At 43.0% G+C, this 12,711-nt stretch overlaps 2 protein-coding genes across 6 annotated transcripts; both read left to right on the top strand.

Annotated features, from left to right (window-relative positions):
- The first annotated feature begins 408 nt into the window (after positions 1–408).
- LOC108154637 (cell surface glycoprotein 1) lies at positions 409–4,660 on the top strand. 4 transcript variants are annotated; one of them, XM_017284963.2, is made up of 4 exons: positions 409–897; positions 2,270–2,602; positions 2,659–3,625; positions 3,689–4,660. In XM_017284963.2, exons 1-4 carry the CDS (start codon positions 808–810, stop codon positions 3,748–3,750), a joined length of 1,452 nt encoding a protein of 483 aa, XP_017140452.2. In that variant the 5' UTR covers positions 409–807; the 3' UTR covers positions 3,751–4,660. The 4 variants fall into 4 exon arrangements, with proteins under 4 accessions (XP_017140452.2, XP_017140451.2, XP_017140454.2 ...); XM_017284962.2 differs by having other exon boundaries at positions 2,267–2,602; XM_017284965.2 differs by lacking the exon at positions 409–897 and adding an exon at positions 1,810–2,155.
- A 4,246-nt stretch (positions 4,661–8,906) lies between these two features.
- On the top strand, positions 8,907–11,719 carry LOC117185919 (cell surface glycoprotein 1-like). 2 transcript variants are annotated; one of them, XM_033389903.1, is made up of 5 exons: positions 8,907–9,000; positions 9,061–9,550; positions 9,665–9,997; positions 10,054–11,020; positions 11,084–11,719. In XM_033389903.1, exons 2-5 carry the CDS (start codon positions 9,521–9,523, stop codon positions 11,143–11,145), a joined length of 1,392 nt encoding a protein of 463 aa, XP_033245794.1. In that variant the 5' UTR covers positions 8,907–9,000; positions 9,061–9,520; the 3' UTR covers positions 11,146–11,719. The 2 variants fall into 2 exon arrangements, with proteins under 2 accessions (XP_033245794.1, XP_033245793.1); XM_033389902.1 differs by having other exon boundaries at positions 9,662–9,997.
- Positions 11,720–12,711: the final 992 nt, after the last annotated feature.

Below are 12,711 nucleotides of genomic sequence, written 5' to 3'. Positions count from 1 at the left end.
GGGAAACATTTTTGAAACGTACGCATTTCCCCCTCAGGTGACGCCTTTGGTAAGTACATATAATGTAGTTAATATGTAGCAAATGTGTAGTTTGCGTGTACTTACTATGTAAAGAAATTAATTTAGTGGAAATTGTTGTTGACCGGTTTTCTTAAACCTTATTTTATAAGCAATGCAATAAAGATGAAAGCTTAAAGTTAACCAGCCTTGTAGGAAATTAATTTAATAATCGGATTAAATTATGAGTTCAAAGCTGCAGTTCTTAGTCGGCGAGTATTATTCAACCGAATATCAAAAACGAGGAATATGACAAAACTTGAATACAAATAATTTATCAGTATATTTTGAAATTTGTGACGTATCTCGGTATATTTCTAAGGGTCGTCGGTATATTTGATCGATAAGTCCGATAAATCAACTGAGTTTAGTTACGTTCGGAAGCGCGATTGCAATTTAAAAAACACAAAAAAGTGTGAAAGGCGGATTGTTTTATTGCAAATAATATTCGAAATATATAGCCAGTTGTATTTCGCAACATAATACAATATTTGCAAACAGTTCATTTTGTTGCAAGTACACGTATCCGGCATTTATAAAATTTGCGGGTTCACGCTTCGCTCAGCGTGTAGATTTACCTGTAGTTGTGTACAAGGGACTGAGTGAAATAAACTCGTCAGTGCCGTGCCAGAGTCAGAGTCTGCAGCCGAAGCAGTTTGAAGTTAAAATATTGCGAAATACACACGGTTTCGCAATAAAACATATTAATAATTGTACAGAAACGCCTGGAAACATTGTATTAACCAAATAATGTCCGACGAAACTGGCGCAAAGAAGCCGGAGACGGTGCTGGACAACATCAGTGTTGAGGAGGCGGCGTTGGATGAGAAAAAAACACCCGTAAGTAGCGTTGCATATACATATTTAGTGACAATTAACAGCCAGTGAACAGCGATAAGAGCGCGCGCTGTTCCACGCACACAAATGAATAACCCGAATTATCTATGGCGGAGTGTTTTGTGTCCTACGGGTGACTAGGGGAACATAAGCGCTGGGTTATTCAGTAATTTTCCAAAATAAAAACGTACACACGTATGCACGCGCACACAGTTTTTGTGTGCATTTTGGGTGTTGCGTTTTATTGTCCATTTTCTATTTACGTTTTTTCTAGTGCTACTTGCCCTCGTGTGCGCGCGCTTTTTCCAAAACTCTACTCCCCCGTGGAAGATACATTCGATGCATGTGTGTGTGTGTGTGTGTGTATGTACTCGTTGCTGTTGCCGTTAGGTTGGTGAGCAAGCAATCGGCGTTTCCCTTTTGGACGCACGTTTTGCCGCTGCGTCTCGTTTGCTTTTATTTTTGCTTGTTCTCTTTTCGACTTTTTGTTGTTTGCTGTACTTTACCACACAAATGTAGAGGCAGCCGCTTGTTAACATGCAGTCGTAAACTAATGTTCAGAGCGCTGTAACTTTTAGCATAATGTAGATATAAGGCGAATTCAAACTTGTAACGAGTTTTGGGATGGAAAAAACTTGGCAAATAATATTTTTTCTTTGCTTCTCAGTGGCCGCTATCTCTGTTATCAAAAATTATTACTATATTTAGCAGCTGCAGTGCTACGAACATTTCTACTACGACTGTTCGTTTTTAGCTGAGGGGCACTGTACTGACATTTATTGTATGCTTTTGTATGTATTCATGTTTTGATGGAATACGTTGCGCTCTAGATTCGGGTTTAATTTGTTGTCCGATTAATACTTGACCAGTGGCGTCCAATCACCGATGTTGATTGGCACAGATTTATGTTAGCTAACAGTGGGAATTATTTTAGTGTACAGGGTGCTGCATCTTTTATGTCGATATGTAAACACTGAATAACATTGACGCTTGTGAACCGATTGTCTAGAGTAGGCTATTGCTGGAAAAGTCATTTTTAACCATAAATCACTTTACACCAAAATAAATCGCTGAAAAAGTGACGCTTTACATTAAAAATAGTAGGTCAGTTGTTTTAACTCAACGTACATATCGTCGAAAATATCGCGGCAAAAAGGCACCGACTGAGCGTCTTTAAATATCCAATTTTGTTAAGCGTCTTTTAATATCCAATTTTGTTAAGCACGGGACAATGGGAAATCCTCCTAAACTGATGAAAGCGGTAAGAGTGAATGTTGCCCAGGATCAAACTACGTCGTATCGTAGCGATTATCTTATCGGATATTTGACTAAGATGTATATAGTACTTATCGAGTCCATTTGCATTAATTAGCAGAAACGCACACCGAAACGACGCTCGTTCATAGAACGGGCACAGCGGGAAAGCGAAGAGCTGGTACGAACGATGGGCGGCAGCTTGGAGCTAGAGGGTGGACGTCGCACGCGATCCAGTACTCGCGGCACACCGACACGGGCCGCTGAGACTGTTACACCGCCGCCCAACAAGAAGGCACGCGCGTCGCTGACGACAGCCACAAAGATCGGTGGCGGCGGCGGCGCTGGGAAAGGTCGCGGTGCGCGCAAACTAGACGTGGGCAGCGATGAGCTCGACCGGGAGCCGGAGAAAACCAACGATGAAGAGAAGGTGGTTCTGCCGGTCAAGGCAAAGGTGAGTGAAGCATTTTCTAAACATTAAACACAATCTAACGAAACAAATCATTTCAGGCTACTCCCAAGAAAGATAAGAAGGAGGTGAAGAGAGAAGAGAAGCCAGTCAAAGGTACTCCTAAGAAGGCAGTTCCAGCCACCACCACAGAGCCCCAAAAGGAGGAGGAGCCTGCTGACGCAAAAGAAACAGATGCCAAGACAATCGAAAATGAGGATCAGACAGATGGTGCTGCTGCCAAGCTGACAGCTGTGCCCGAGGAGCAACAGAACCACGCTGCGGAGGACAAAGCAAGCAAAGATGAGCCCGAGGTGAAGGAGAAAACGCCAGAAGAAGTGCCAAAGGCTGAAGACCCACCGAAAAGTAACGATGACCCTGAAAATGGTGCTAGTACAGACACTCCTGCCCCAGCTGCTGCCGCGGATCCAGCTCCCGCAGCCATGGAAATGGATGAAGAGAAGCCATCAGCAGCATCGGCAGACAATAAAACTAAAGCCGAAAGCGCACCCGAAACTACTTCAGAGCCGCCTGCAACTACCGCAGCTGATAAGGCAGCGGAGGAGCCAAAAAAGCTTTCGGAACCCGCCCGGGAGCCCTCACCGGAGCCCATGGAGGTGGATTCGAGTTCCAAGAGTAGTACAGAAACTGTTCGATTCACACCAGCCGAAAAGGTCGTAGCAAGCTCAGAAGAAACAAAAGCCAGCAATAGTGTTGTCGATGAAGTCGCCACTGAGGTTAAAGAGGATGTGCCAGCCGAGCCCAAGGAGGAAAAGAAGGCAGAATGTTCAGACGAGCTCAAAAGCACGGAAGAGCCGAAACCAGCTGAGAGCGCCGAAGAACCCAAGAAAGCCGAACAGACAACGGGGGAGAAAGCCACTCCAGCTGCGTCGGTTCCTGCTCCTGTCCCTGCCACAAACGATGTTAGCAAGACGGAACCGGCTGCGGCCGTTGATACCACCGTCGTGTCAGAGACGCCCATTAAGCAGGCACAGGCCATCAGTGCAGTCAACAAATCCGAGCTTAATGGTGAGCAAATTGAACACGCTCAAAGAACCTAGAAACTTATAGGATTTGTTGATATTTTTGCAGGTGAAACAAAAATCGTTAACAATTCCGTCGACGTCGATGCAGCGCCGAAGGTGTGCAATTAGGCCGATCGGATGATGGAAATCCAATTACTAATCAGTGCGTTGCAGCATCTTCCATCTTCAGCTGGGCCGTCGACTCAGGCAAAGATGTCGCCAACTACAAGCAATCATTTAAGAGTTAACAACACACCCACAGATACACAGATTCCATTCTCTCCACACAACTGAAAACTTAATTCGTTCTGCACCCGACAAAATTAAAATGATATCAATAGGTTCGTGTCTTCCAGTTTTTGGTTGATTAATGATAAGGAGCGCCATAAGATGCAATCGATGCTGGATTTTCAATGTTGCACTGTGTGCGCCACAGATAGACAGACCACCTAAACCACCGCTCTGCCCCGACACTCTCTTCCCTTTCCCCGCACCTGCACACACGAAAATACACAGACAGATTGTGAAATGCATCTTAAATATAATATGTATGTGTATAATTAATTCAATTGGAATCAAACAAAAGATGAATACATTGACACGAAAATGTATGTAAACTATAGATGGACGTTTTTAAATTGTAAGATTTAATACCTGTAATAATAATGCAAGACTAATTATAAAAAAAGCAATTTGGACACCACTCAAACAAAAATCAACTTAAATGGAAATGAAATGATTTTAACTTACCTTAACGCAATACAAACAGCTCTGCGGCTATTAAGATTATGACTCTATAAATATGTATACCTATTAATTTTTTTTGTTGGGTATCTTCCCACCCCCCTACCTACCCCTACCCATGATATGCTTGTTTTATTTGAAGCATTTAGTTTTTCTATACATGTTTAACCATTGTAACCTGAACAGAAACATAATTGATTTCTAAACCGAATAATGTGCATGGTGGGATGTCCGCTGGGAACAGTTGTGGTATCCTTACGATCACTCTTAAATGAATTCGTAATTAAATATATTAGACTAAGCTTTTTAAATGAAACAAAACAAAAAACACGAGATGGAAATTCTTATAATTACACATACTTTACTACTTTCAAGTGCAACAAAAGCGAGCGTAAATTAGTTTCGAAGCCGTTTTTGTATGCAGCTTTTCCTCTGTATAAGGAATTCATTTGAATATTCTTTTGTAAATAAATTTATTTTAAATACAAGAGAGAAGAAATGTGTTTCATCCAAGAGAATGGCACTCTACGCTCTATTTGAAGAGCGAGTAGTCCTGATTGCTTTCGTGGGCAATACGAATGCGGCGCATGCGGAGAGGGAGAGGCGTCTAATGTAAATCGCTATGTAATGGTACATTTCATTAATTTCATCAGTCTATATATATATATATATAAATATATATGTATATATATAGCCGATATGTAGGTCTTGAAGAATGTTAACGCAGCTTAGGCGAATGATATCGTGGTGTTTTTTTTTTTAATTATAGATGAAGGATAGGATGGACCTACAAGAGTAATTATTATTAGTATTATTTTCCGCTGTTATTTGTTATCCTGTTTAAGTAATGGTGGTTTAAGTGAGCTGAGTTGTTTTTTTCATCGGTATGTTTATTTCGGTATTATTATTATTTTAATATATAGCTAATAAATAGTTAAAACTAGCTATTAACAAAGTATGGGGCTATAGCTACTGAGGCCTTAAGCTCACTAGAGTAATATTATATATTGTACTATGTGTGTACAGGGTTGGTTATATTAGAGGTTATATGTTGTGAAGGATTTTTGAGTGATCTTGCATATTGATCGGTGTTGTTGAATATTGAGGATCTTTGTAGGGAAAGTGCCGGGCAAGCGTATATAATGTGTCTTAAGTCTATGGTTGAGTTGTGGCACAGTGGGAATGCCTTGGATGATGTTTTATCCATGTAGTGGGCACTAATGAACCTTGTGTGACCTAGTCTCAACCTATTCATGAGGACTTGGTGTCTTCTGTTTAGGTTGTTTAGGTTTTTGGGGTGAGGATGAGTGGAAGGCAGATTGGTCATTTGTTTGTACCAGGGGGAGGTTTTAGTAAGGAAGTCGGTTTGCTTGGATTGGAGGATTTACTTAAGGAATTGGGAGATGTCGTTTAAGTTATGACACGAGATATGAATATATGAGGGGTTTTTTGGAGGTATTTTCGGCTGAGGTGTCGCCCATTTCGTTACCTTTTATGCCTATATGGCTGGGAATCCAGGTTATTGTTATTTTCATACCCGATACTCAAAATGAGTATTGGGGTATATTAGATTTGTGGTAAAAGTGGATGTGTGTAACGTCCAGAAGGAATCGTTTCCGACCCCATATATATTCTTGATCAGCATCAATAGCCGAGTCGATTGAGCCCTGTCTGTCTGTCCGTCTGTCCGTCCGTCCGTCCGTCCGTCCCCTTCAGCGCCTAGTGCTCAAAGACTATAAGATCTAGAGCAACGATGTTTTGGATCCAGACCTCTGTGATATGTCACTGCTACAAAAATATTTCAAAACTTCGCCCCGCCCACTTCCGCCTCCACAAAGGACGAAAATCTGTGGCATCCACATTTTTAAAGATACGATAAAACCAAAAACGCAGAATCGTAGAGGATGACTATATGTTCTAGAGTGTAAAATCTGAACCAGATCGTATAATTATTATAGCCAGAATCAAGAAAACAATTTCATTCTTTCTCGCTCTGTCTCTCTCTCTAACACACAGGTTTCATGGTCGGCTTTGCCAATTGCAAAATATGAGTTCAAGGATCTCAGAACCTATAAGAGCCAGAGCAACCAAATTTGGTATCCACACTCCTGTGATATCGGAGCTTGACCGTTTCGTGTCCAAATTTCGCCACACCCCCTTCCGCACCCGCAAAGGACGAAAATCTGGGGCATCCACAAATCTCAGAGACTATTAAGGCTAGAGTAACCAAATTTGGTATCCGCACTTCTGTTAGATCTCACTATAAAACGTATATCTCAGAATTTCGCCCCACCCCCTTCCGCCCCCACAAAGGACGAAAATCTGTTGCATCCACAATATTGCACATTCGAGAAAACTAAAAACGCAGAATCATAGATAATGACCATATCTATCAGATTGCTGAATCTGGATCAGATCAAGAGCAAGAAATTAATTTTCAGTGGCTACGCAGCGCCCGACGTCACGCTCAGACTGATTTTCTGTCTCTCTCGCACGCACTCTGTGTCGTGTGGTTCAATATTAGCGGCGTCTGCCGCAGGAGAGCCATACTGACTTAGTATCGGGTATAACTGTAGAGTTGCGGTGTCCGCAGCAACTCACAACGTTCCACCTCGTTGGAAATAGTTTGGTGACGGGAAAAGTTTGGGGGTGTCATTAGCGTGGATGGTTTTTTTACACATTTTGCCAGTTAGAAAATCACTTATTTTTCCAAGGTGTGTAAGTTGGCTTCAGATAGTAGGTTGTTAGTGGGTGTGGTATGAAATGCACCCAGGGCCCCTCTTATTCCTGCATTAATCATAGGCGATTTGTCTGGTTTTTGGGTGCATAACCATATATGGGGAGGCCGAAGTGAACTTTGGATATGATTAAAAATTTGGTGATTTGCATTAGTGATGTGGTGCGGCAGTTGTATTTTAAGGATGAGAGGTGTTTAATGCCCAGTGGCTTGGCAAGGTCGTCAGAGTGAATGCACCAGCTGTTTATTTGACTGAGGATTGTTTGGAAGTCGATTGTGATGATTTTTCCGTTGCTGTGTTGTATGATAAGGAGTAAGTCATCGGCGTATGCACTGAATTTGATTTGTTTGTGAATGGATGGTACGCTATAAGAAAAAGGATAACTGAGATGGGGGAGCCTTGGGGTATGCCTCTGGTAAGTGGGAAGATGTTCTCGAGAGTCGTGCCACTTTTCACGAGGATTTTCCTGTTTGACATAAAGTTTTTGATGATCACACTCCTACCATGAAAAAATAAGTCGTAGTTTTAAATGGCCTATAAAAAAGGGTATGGAAAACAGGCAAAAACAGCCAGGGAAAATTGCAAGGTTCGTATAAACCTCACCTCGCGGGTGACGAGAAAAACTGCTTTTTGACTTCAAGGTATGTTAAGCAAAAGGTGTGGATTTTACCTTGCACTCGATACGTTTTCAGGCCCGTTTTGCCGTTTTCATACCCTCTTTTCCAACCTATTATCACTAACCATACAGTATACGGCTCTATTATGTAGCACATGTGTATTTACCGTGTCGTTGCCATGTAGTAATTTGAGCAAATGTAAAAAAAGAAAATACAACAAAAATAAACAAGAAAACTAGACAGCGAGCGATACGCAGAACTTTTGCAAGAAGAAATATTAGCGTCAATTAAATAAGGAAAAGGGTGCATTTGATAGCCACAACGAAGGCCCTAAGATAATCCCGAAGTGAAAACACTCAGAGCAGTGTATTTTTGTTTTGGCCCCACGGCCCCCCAAAAAGGTGGAGCAGGAGTTCGCAAAAACGGACAATAATGGCCACGCTAGTAAAGCCTAAAAAAGTGGTGAGCACAAGGATGCACTGGAGCAGAAAGAGTCGCATGACATGAGAGATTGTTGATTCCAGAAAACGAAAAAGCCTCAACGCGAGAACCAGCAACAAAGGCTGCAAGAGGAAGACGAATGTGACGACGAGTTATCAACAAGTAGCGTAGCTGCACCAGAACAAAGGCCGGCAGAAAATGCTTCTCTCTTGGAAGAGTTTGAGCGCGTCGCGGCGTTGGCCAGCAGCAGCGGCAGCGGGGCCGAGACCATCATTAGTCACGACTGCTGCATTTCCAGCGATATATTGGAGTTGCCGACAGAGCCAGAACCCGAACCCGAACTCGAACCGGAAGCGCAGCTGGAACCGAGTGCACCCAGTGCCCCGCCCTCTAGCAGCGCCAAAATCGTGCAGTACCCGAATCTGCAGCCTATGAAACTGTCCAATGCCCAGATCGAAGAGCATTCATCAAAGATTGTGTTTCGCCAGGCCGATTGCCAGCCATCGGGATTTGCCCTAGTGCGCAGTAATCTCAAGCCACTGGACGCCGAGCAGTTGCGGCAAATCTACGACTGCCCGGATATGGAGCTGGCCAAGCAGTTTGAATTGGAATTTCTCATGAACTCGCTGCTGGAGACCAGTGAAACTGATCCCCTCTATGCGGCCCTGCTGGAGTACTTTAACCTGCAGAGCAAACTAACCTCGAATCTACACGATGCGAAAGCTGCGAAAATCCTGTGTTGAAGCGCAGGAGCAGATTTGGGCGCGAGAGTCGGTAAATCGCACGTTTCGCGCTACTTGCGGTGATGGCAACGCTGTGCAGGAGACCATTACCTACGAGTGAGTGTTCTCTACCAAGAGGTCTTCGCATTTCTAATGTTAATCCTTGGGCCCCCACAGAATCATAAAAGTTGACCAAATCAAGTTGGAGCTGACGAAGACTGTCTTTACGGCCCTCTACGACTTGGTTTCGCACACCTACACGAACAATCTGATCACAGCGAAGATAACCAAAGTGAAGATCGGATGATCAGATGATCAATTCTCTGCTCTCGTATTTTAGTGTACAGGGTGCTGCATCTTTTATGTCGATATGTAAACACTGAATAACATTGACGCTTGTGAACCGATTGTCTAGAGTAGGCTATTGCTGGAAAAGTCATTTTTAACCATAAATCACTTTACACCAAAATAACGCGCTGAAAAAGTGACGCTTTACATTAAAAATAGTAGGTCAGTTGTTTTAACTCAACGTACATATCGTCGAAAATATCGCGGCAAAAAGGCACCGACTGAGCGTCTTTAAATATCCAATTTTGTTAAGCGTCTTTTAATATCCAATTTTGTTAAGCACGGGACAATGGGAAATCCTCCTAAACTGATGAAAGCGGTAAGAGTGAATGTTGCCCAGGATCAAACTACGTCTTATCGTAGCGATTATCTTATCGGATATTTGACTAAGATGTATATAGTACTTATCGAGTCCATTTGCATTAATTAGCAGAAACGCACACCGAAACGACGCTCGTTCATAGAACGGGCACAGCGGGAAAGCGAAGAGCTGGTACGAACGATGGGCGGCAGCTTGGAGCTAGAGGGTGGACGTCGCACGCGATCCAGTACTCGCGGCACACCGACACGGGCCGCTGAGACTGTTACACCGCCGCCCAACAAGAAGGCACGCGCGTCGCTGACGACAGCCACAAAGATCGGTGGCGGCGGCGGCGCCGGGAAAGGTCGCGGTGCGCGCAAACTAGACGTGGGCAGCGATGAGCTCGACCGGGAGCCGGAGAAAACCAACGATGAAGAGAAGGTGGTTCTGCCGGTCAAGGCAAAGGTGAGTGAAGCATTTTCTAAACATTAAACACAATCTAACGAAACAAATCATTTCAGGCTACTCCCAAGAAAGATAAGAAGGAGGTGAAGAGAGAAGAGAAGCCAGTCAAAGGTACTCCTAAGAAGGCAGTTCCAGCCACCACCACAGAGCCCCAAAAGGAGGAGGAGCCTGCTGACGCAAAAGAAACAGATGCCAAGACAATCGAAAATGAGGATCAGACAGATGGTGCTGCTGCCAAGCTGACAGCTGTGCCCGAGGAGCAACAGAACCACGCTGCGGAGGACAAAGCAAGCAAAGATGAGCCCGAGGTGAAGGAGAAAACGCCAGAAGAAGTGCCAAAGGCTGAAGACCCACCGAAAAGTAACGATGACCCTGAAAATGGTGCTAGTACAGACACTCCTGCCCCAGCTGCTGCCGCGGATCCAGCTCCCGCAGCCATGGAAGTGGATGAAGAGAAGCCATCAGCAGCATCGGCAGACAATAAAACTAAAGCCGAAAGCGCACCCGAAACTACTTCAGAGCCGCCTGCAACTACCGCAGCTGATAAGGCAGCGGAGGAGCCAAAAAAGCTTTCGGAACCCGCCCGGGAGCCCTCACCGGAGCCCATGGAGGTGGATTCGAGTTCCAAGAGTAGTACAGAAACTGTTCGATTCACACCAGCCGAAAAGGTCGTAGCAAGCTCAGAAGAAACAAAAGCCAGCAATAGTGTTGTCGATGAAGTCGCCACTGAGGTTAAAGAGGATGTGCCAGCCGAGCCCAAGGAGGAAAAGAAGGCAGAATGTTCAGACGAGCTCAAAAGCACGGAAGAGCCGAAACCAGCTGAGAGCGCCGAAGAACCCAAGAAAGCCGAACAGACAACGGGGGAGAAAGCCACTCCAGCTGCGTCGGTTCCTGCTCCTGTCCCTGCCACAAACGATGTTAGCAAGACGGAACCGGCTGCGGCCGTTGATACCACCGTCGTGTCAGAGACGCCCATTAAGCAGGCACAGGCCATCAGTGCAGTCAACAAATCCGAGCTTAATGGTGAGCAAATTGAACACGCTCAAAGAACCTAGAAACTTATAGGATTTGTTGATATTTTTGCAGGTGAAACAAAAATCGTTAACAATTCCGTCGACGTCGATGCAGCGCCGAAGGTGTGCAATTAGGCCGATCGGATGATGGAAATCCAATTACTAATCAGTGCGTTGCAGCATCTTCCATCTTCAGCTGGGCCGTCGACTCAGGCAAAGATGTCGCCAACTACAAGCAATCATTTAAGAGTTAACAACACACCCACAGATACACAGATTCCATTCTCTCCACACAACTGAAAACTTAATTCGTTCTGCACCCGACAAAATTAAAATGATATCAATAGGTTCGTGTCTTCCAGTTTTTGGTTGATTAATGATAAGGAGCGCCATAAGATGCAATCGATGCTGGATTTTCAATGTTGCACTGTGTGCGCCACAGATAGACAGACCACCTAAACCACCGCTCTGCCCCGACACTCTCTTCCCTTTCCCCGCACCTGCACACACGAAAATACACAGACAGATTGTGAAATGCATCTTAAATATAATATGTATGTGTATAATTAATTCAATTGGAATCAAACAAAAGATGAATACATTGACACGAAAATGTATGTAAACTATAGATGGACGTTTTTAAATTGTAAGATTTAATACCTGTAATAATAATGCAAGACTAATTATAAAAAAAGCAATTTGGACACCACTCAAACAAAAATCAACTTAAATGGAAATGAAATGATTTTAACTTACCTTAAAGCAATACAAACAGCTCTGCGGCTATTAAGATTATGGCTCTATAAATATGTATACCTATTAATTTTTTTTGTTGGGTATCTTCCCAACCCCCTACCTACCCCTACCCATGATATGCTTGTTTTATTTGAAGCATTTAGTTTTTCTATACATGTTTAACCATTGTAACCTGAACAGAAACATAATTGATTTCTAAACCGAATAATGTGCATGGTGGGATGTCCGCTGGGAACAGTTGTGGTATCCTTACGATCACTCTTAAATGAATTCGTAATTAAATATATTAGACTAAGCTTTTTAAATGAAACAAAACAAAAAACACGAGATGGAAATTCTTATAATTACACATACTTTACTACTTTCAAGTGCAACAAAAGCGAGCGTAAATTAGTTTCGAAGCCGTTTTTGTATGCAGCTTTTCCTCTGTATAAGGAATTCATTTGAATATTCTTTTGTAAATAAATTTATTTTAAATACAAGAGAGAAGAAATGTGTTTCATCCAAGAGAATGGCACTCTACGCTCTATTTGAAGAGCGAGTAGTCCTGATTGCTTTCGTGGGCAATACGAATGCGGCGCATGCGGAGAGGGAGAGGCGTCTAATGTAAATCGCTATGTAATGGTACATTTCATTAATTTCATCAGTCTATATATATATATATATAAATATATATGTATATATATAGCCGATATGTAGGTCTTGAAGAATGTTAACGCAGCTTAGGCGAATGATATCGTGGTGTTTTTTTTTTTAATTATAGATGAAGGATAGGATGGACCTACAAGAGTAATTATTATTAGTATTATTTTCCGCTGTTATTTGTTATCCTGTTTAAGTAATGGTGGTTTAAGTGAGCTGAGTTGTTTTTTTCATCGGTATGTTTATTTCGGTATTATTATTATTTTAATATATAGCTAATAAATAGTTAAAACTAGCTATTAA

This window comes from Drosophila miranda, chromosome 2, assembly GCF_003369915.1.
Source record: "Drosophila miranda strain MSH22 chromosome 2, D.miranda_PacBio2.1, whole genome shotgun sequence".
Taxonomy (NCBI): Eukaryota; Metazoa; Arthropoda; class Insecta; order Diptera; family Drosophilidae; genus Drosophila; species Drosophila miranda.
This window is presented reverse-complemented; position numbering and strand designations above follow the sequence as displayed.

Excerpts from the sequence above, each read along its gene's own strand:
- LOC108154637 (XM_017284962.2), top strand. The coding sequence starts at position 808 with ATGTCCGACGAAACTGGCGCAAAGAAGCCGGAGACGGTGCTGGACAAC. Across the intron at positions 898-2,266 it reads TGGATGAGAAAAAAACACCC|CAGAAACGCACACCGAAACG; the intron begins GTAAGTAGCGTT and ends TGCATTAATTAG. Across the intron at positions 2,603-2,658 it reads TTCTGCCGGTCAAGGCAAAG|GCTACTCCCAAGAAAGATAA; the intron begins GTGAGTGAAGCA and ends AAATCATTTCAG.
- LOC117185919 (XM_033389902.1), top strand. The coding sequence starts at position 9,521 with ATGGGAAATCCTCCTAAACTGATGAAAGCG. Across the intron at positions 9,551-9,661 it reads CTCCTAAACTGATGAAAGCG|CAGAAACGCACACCGAAACG; the intron begins GTAAGAGTGAAT and ends TGCATTAATTAG. Across the intron at positions 9,998-10,053 it reads TTCTGCCGGTCAAGGCAAAG|GCTACTCCCAAGAAAGATAA; the intron begins GTGAGTGAAGCA and ends AAATCATTTCAG.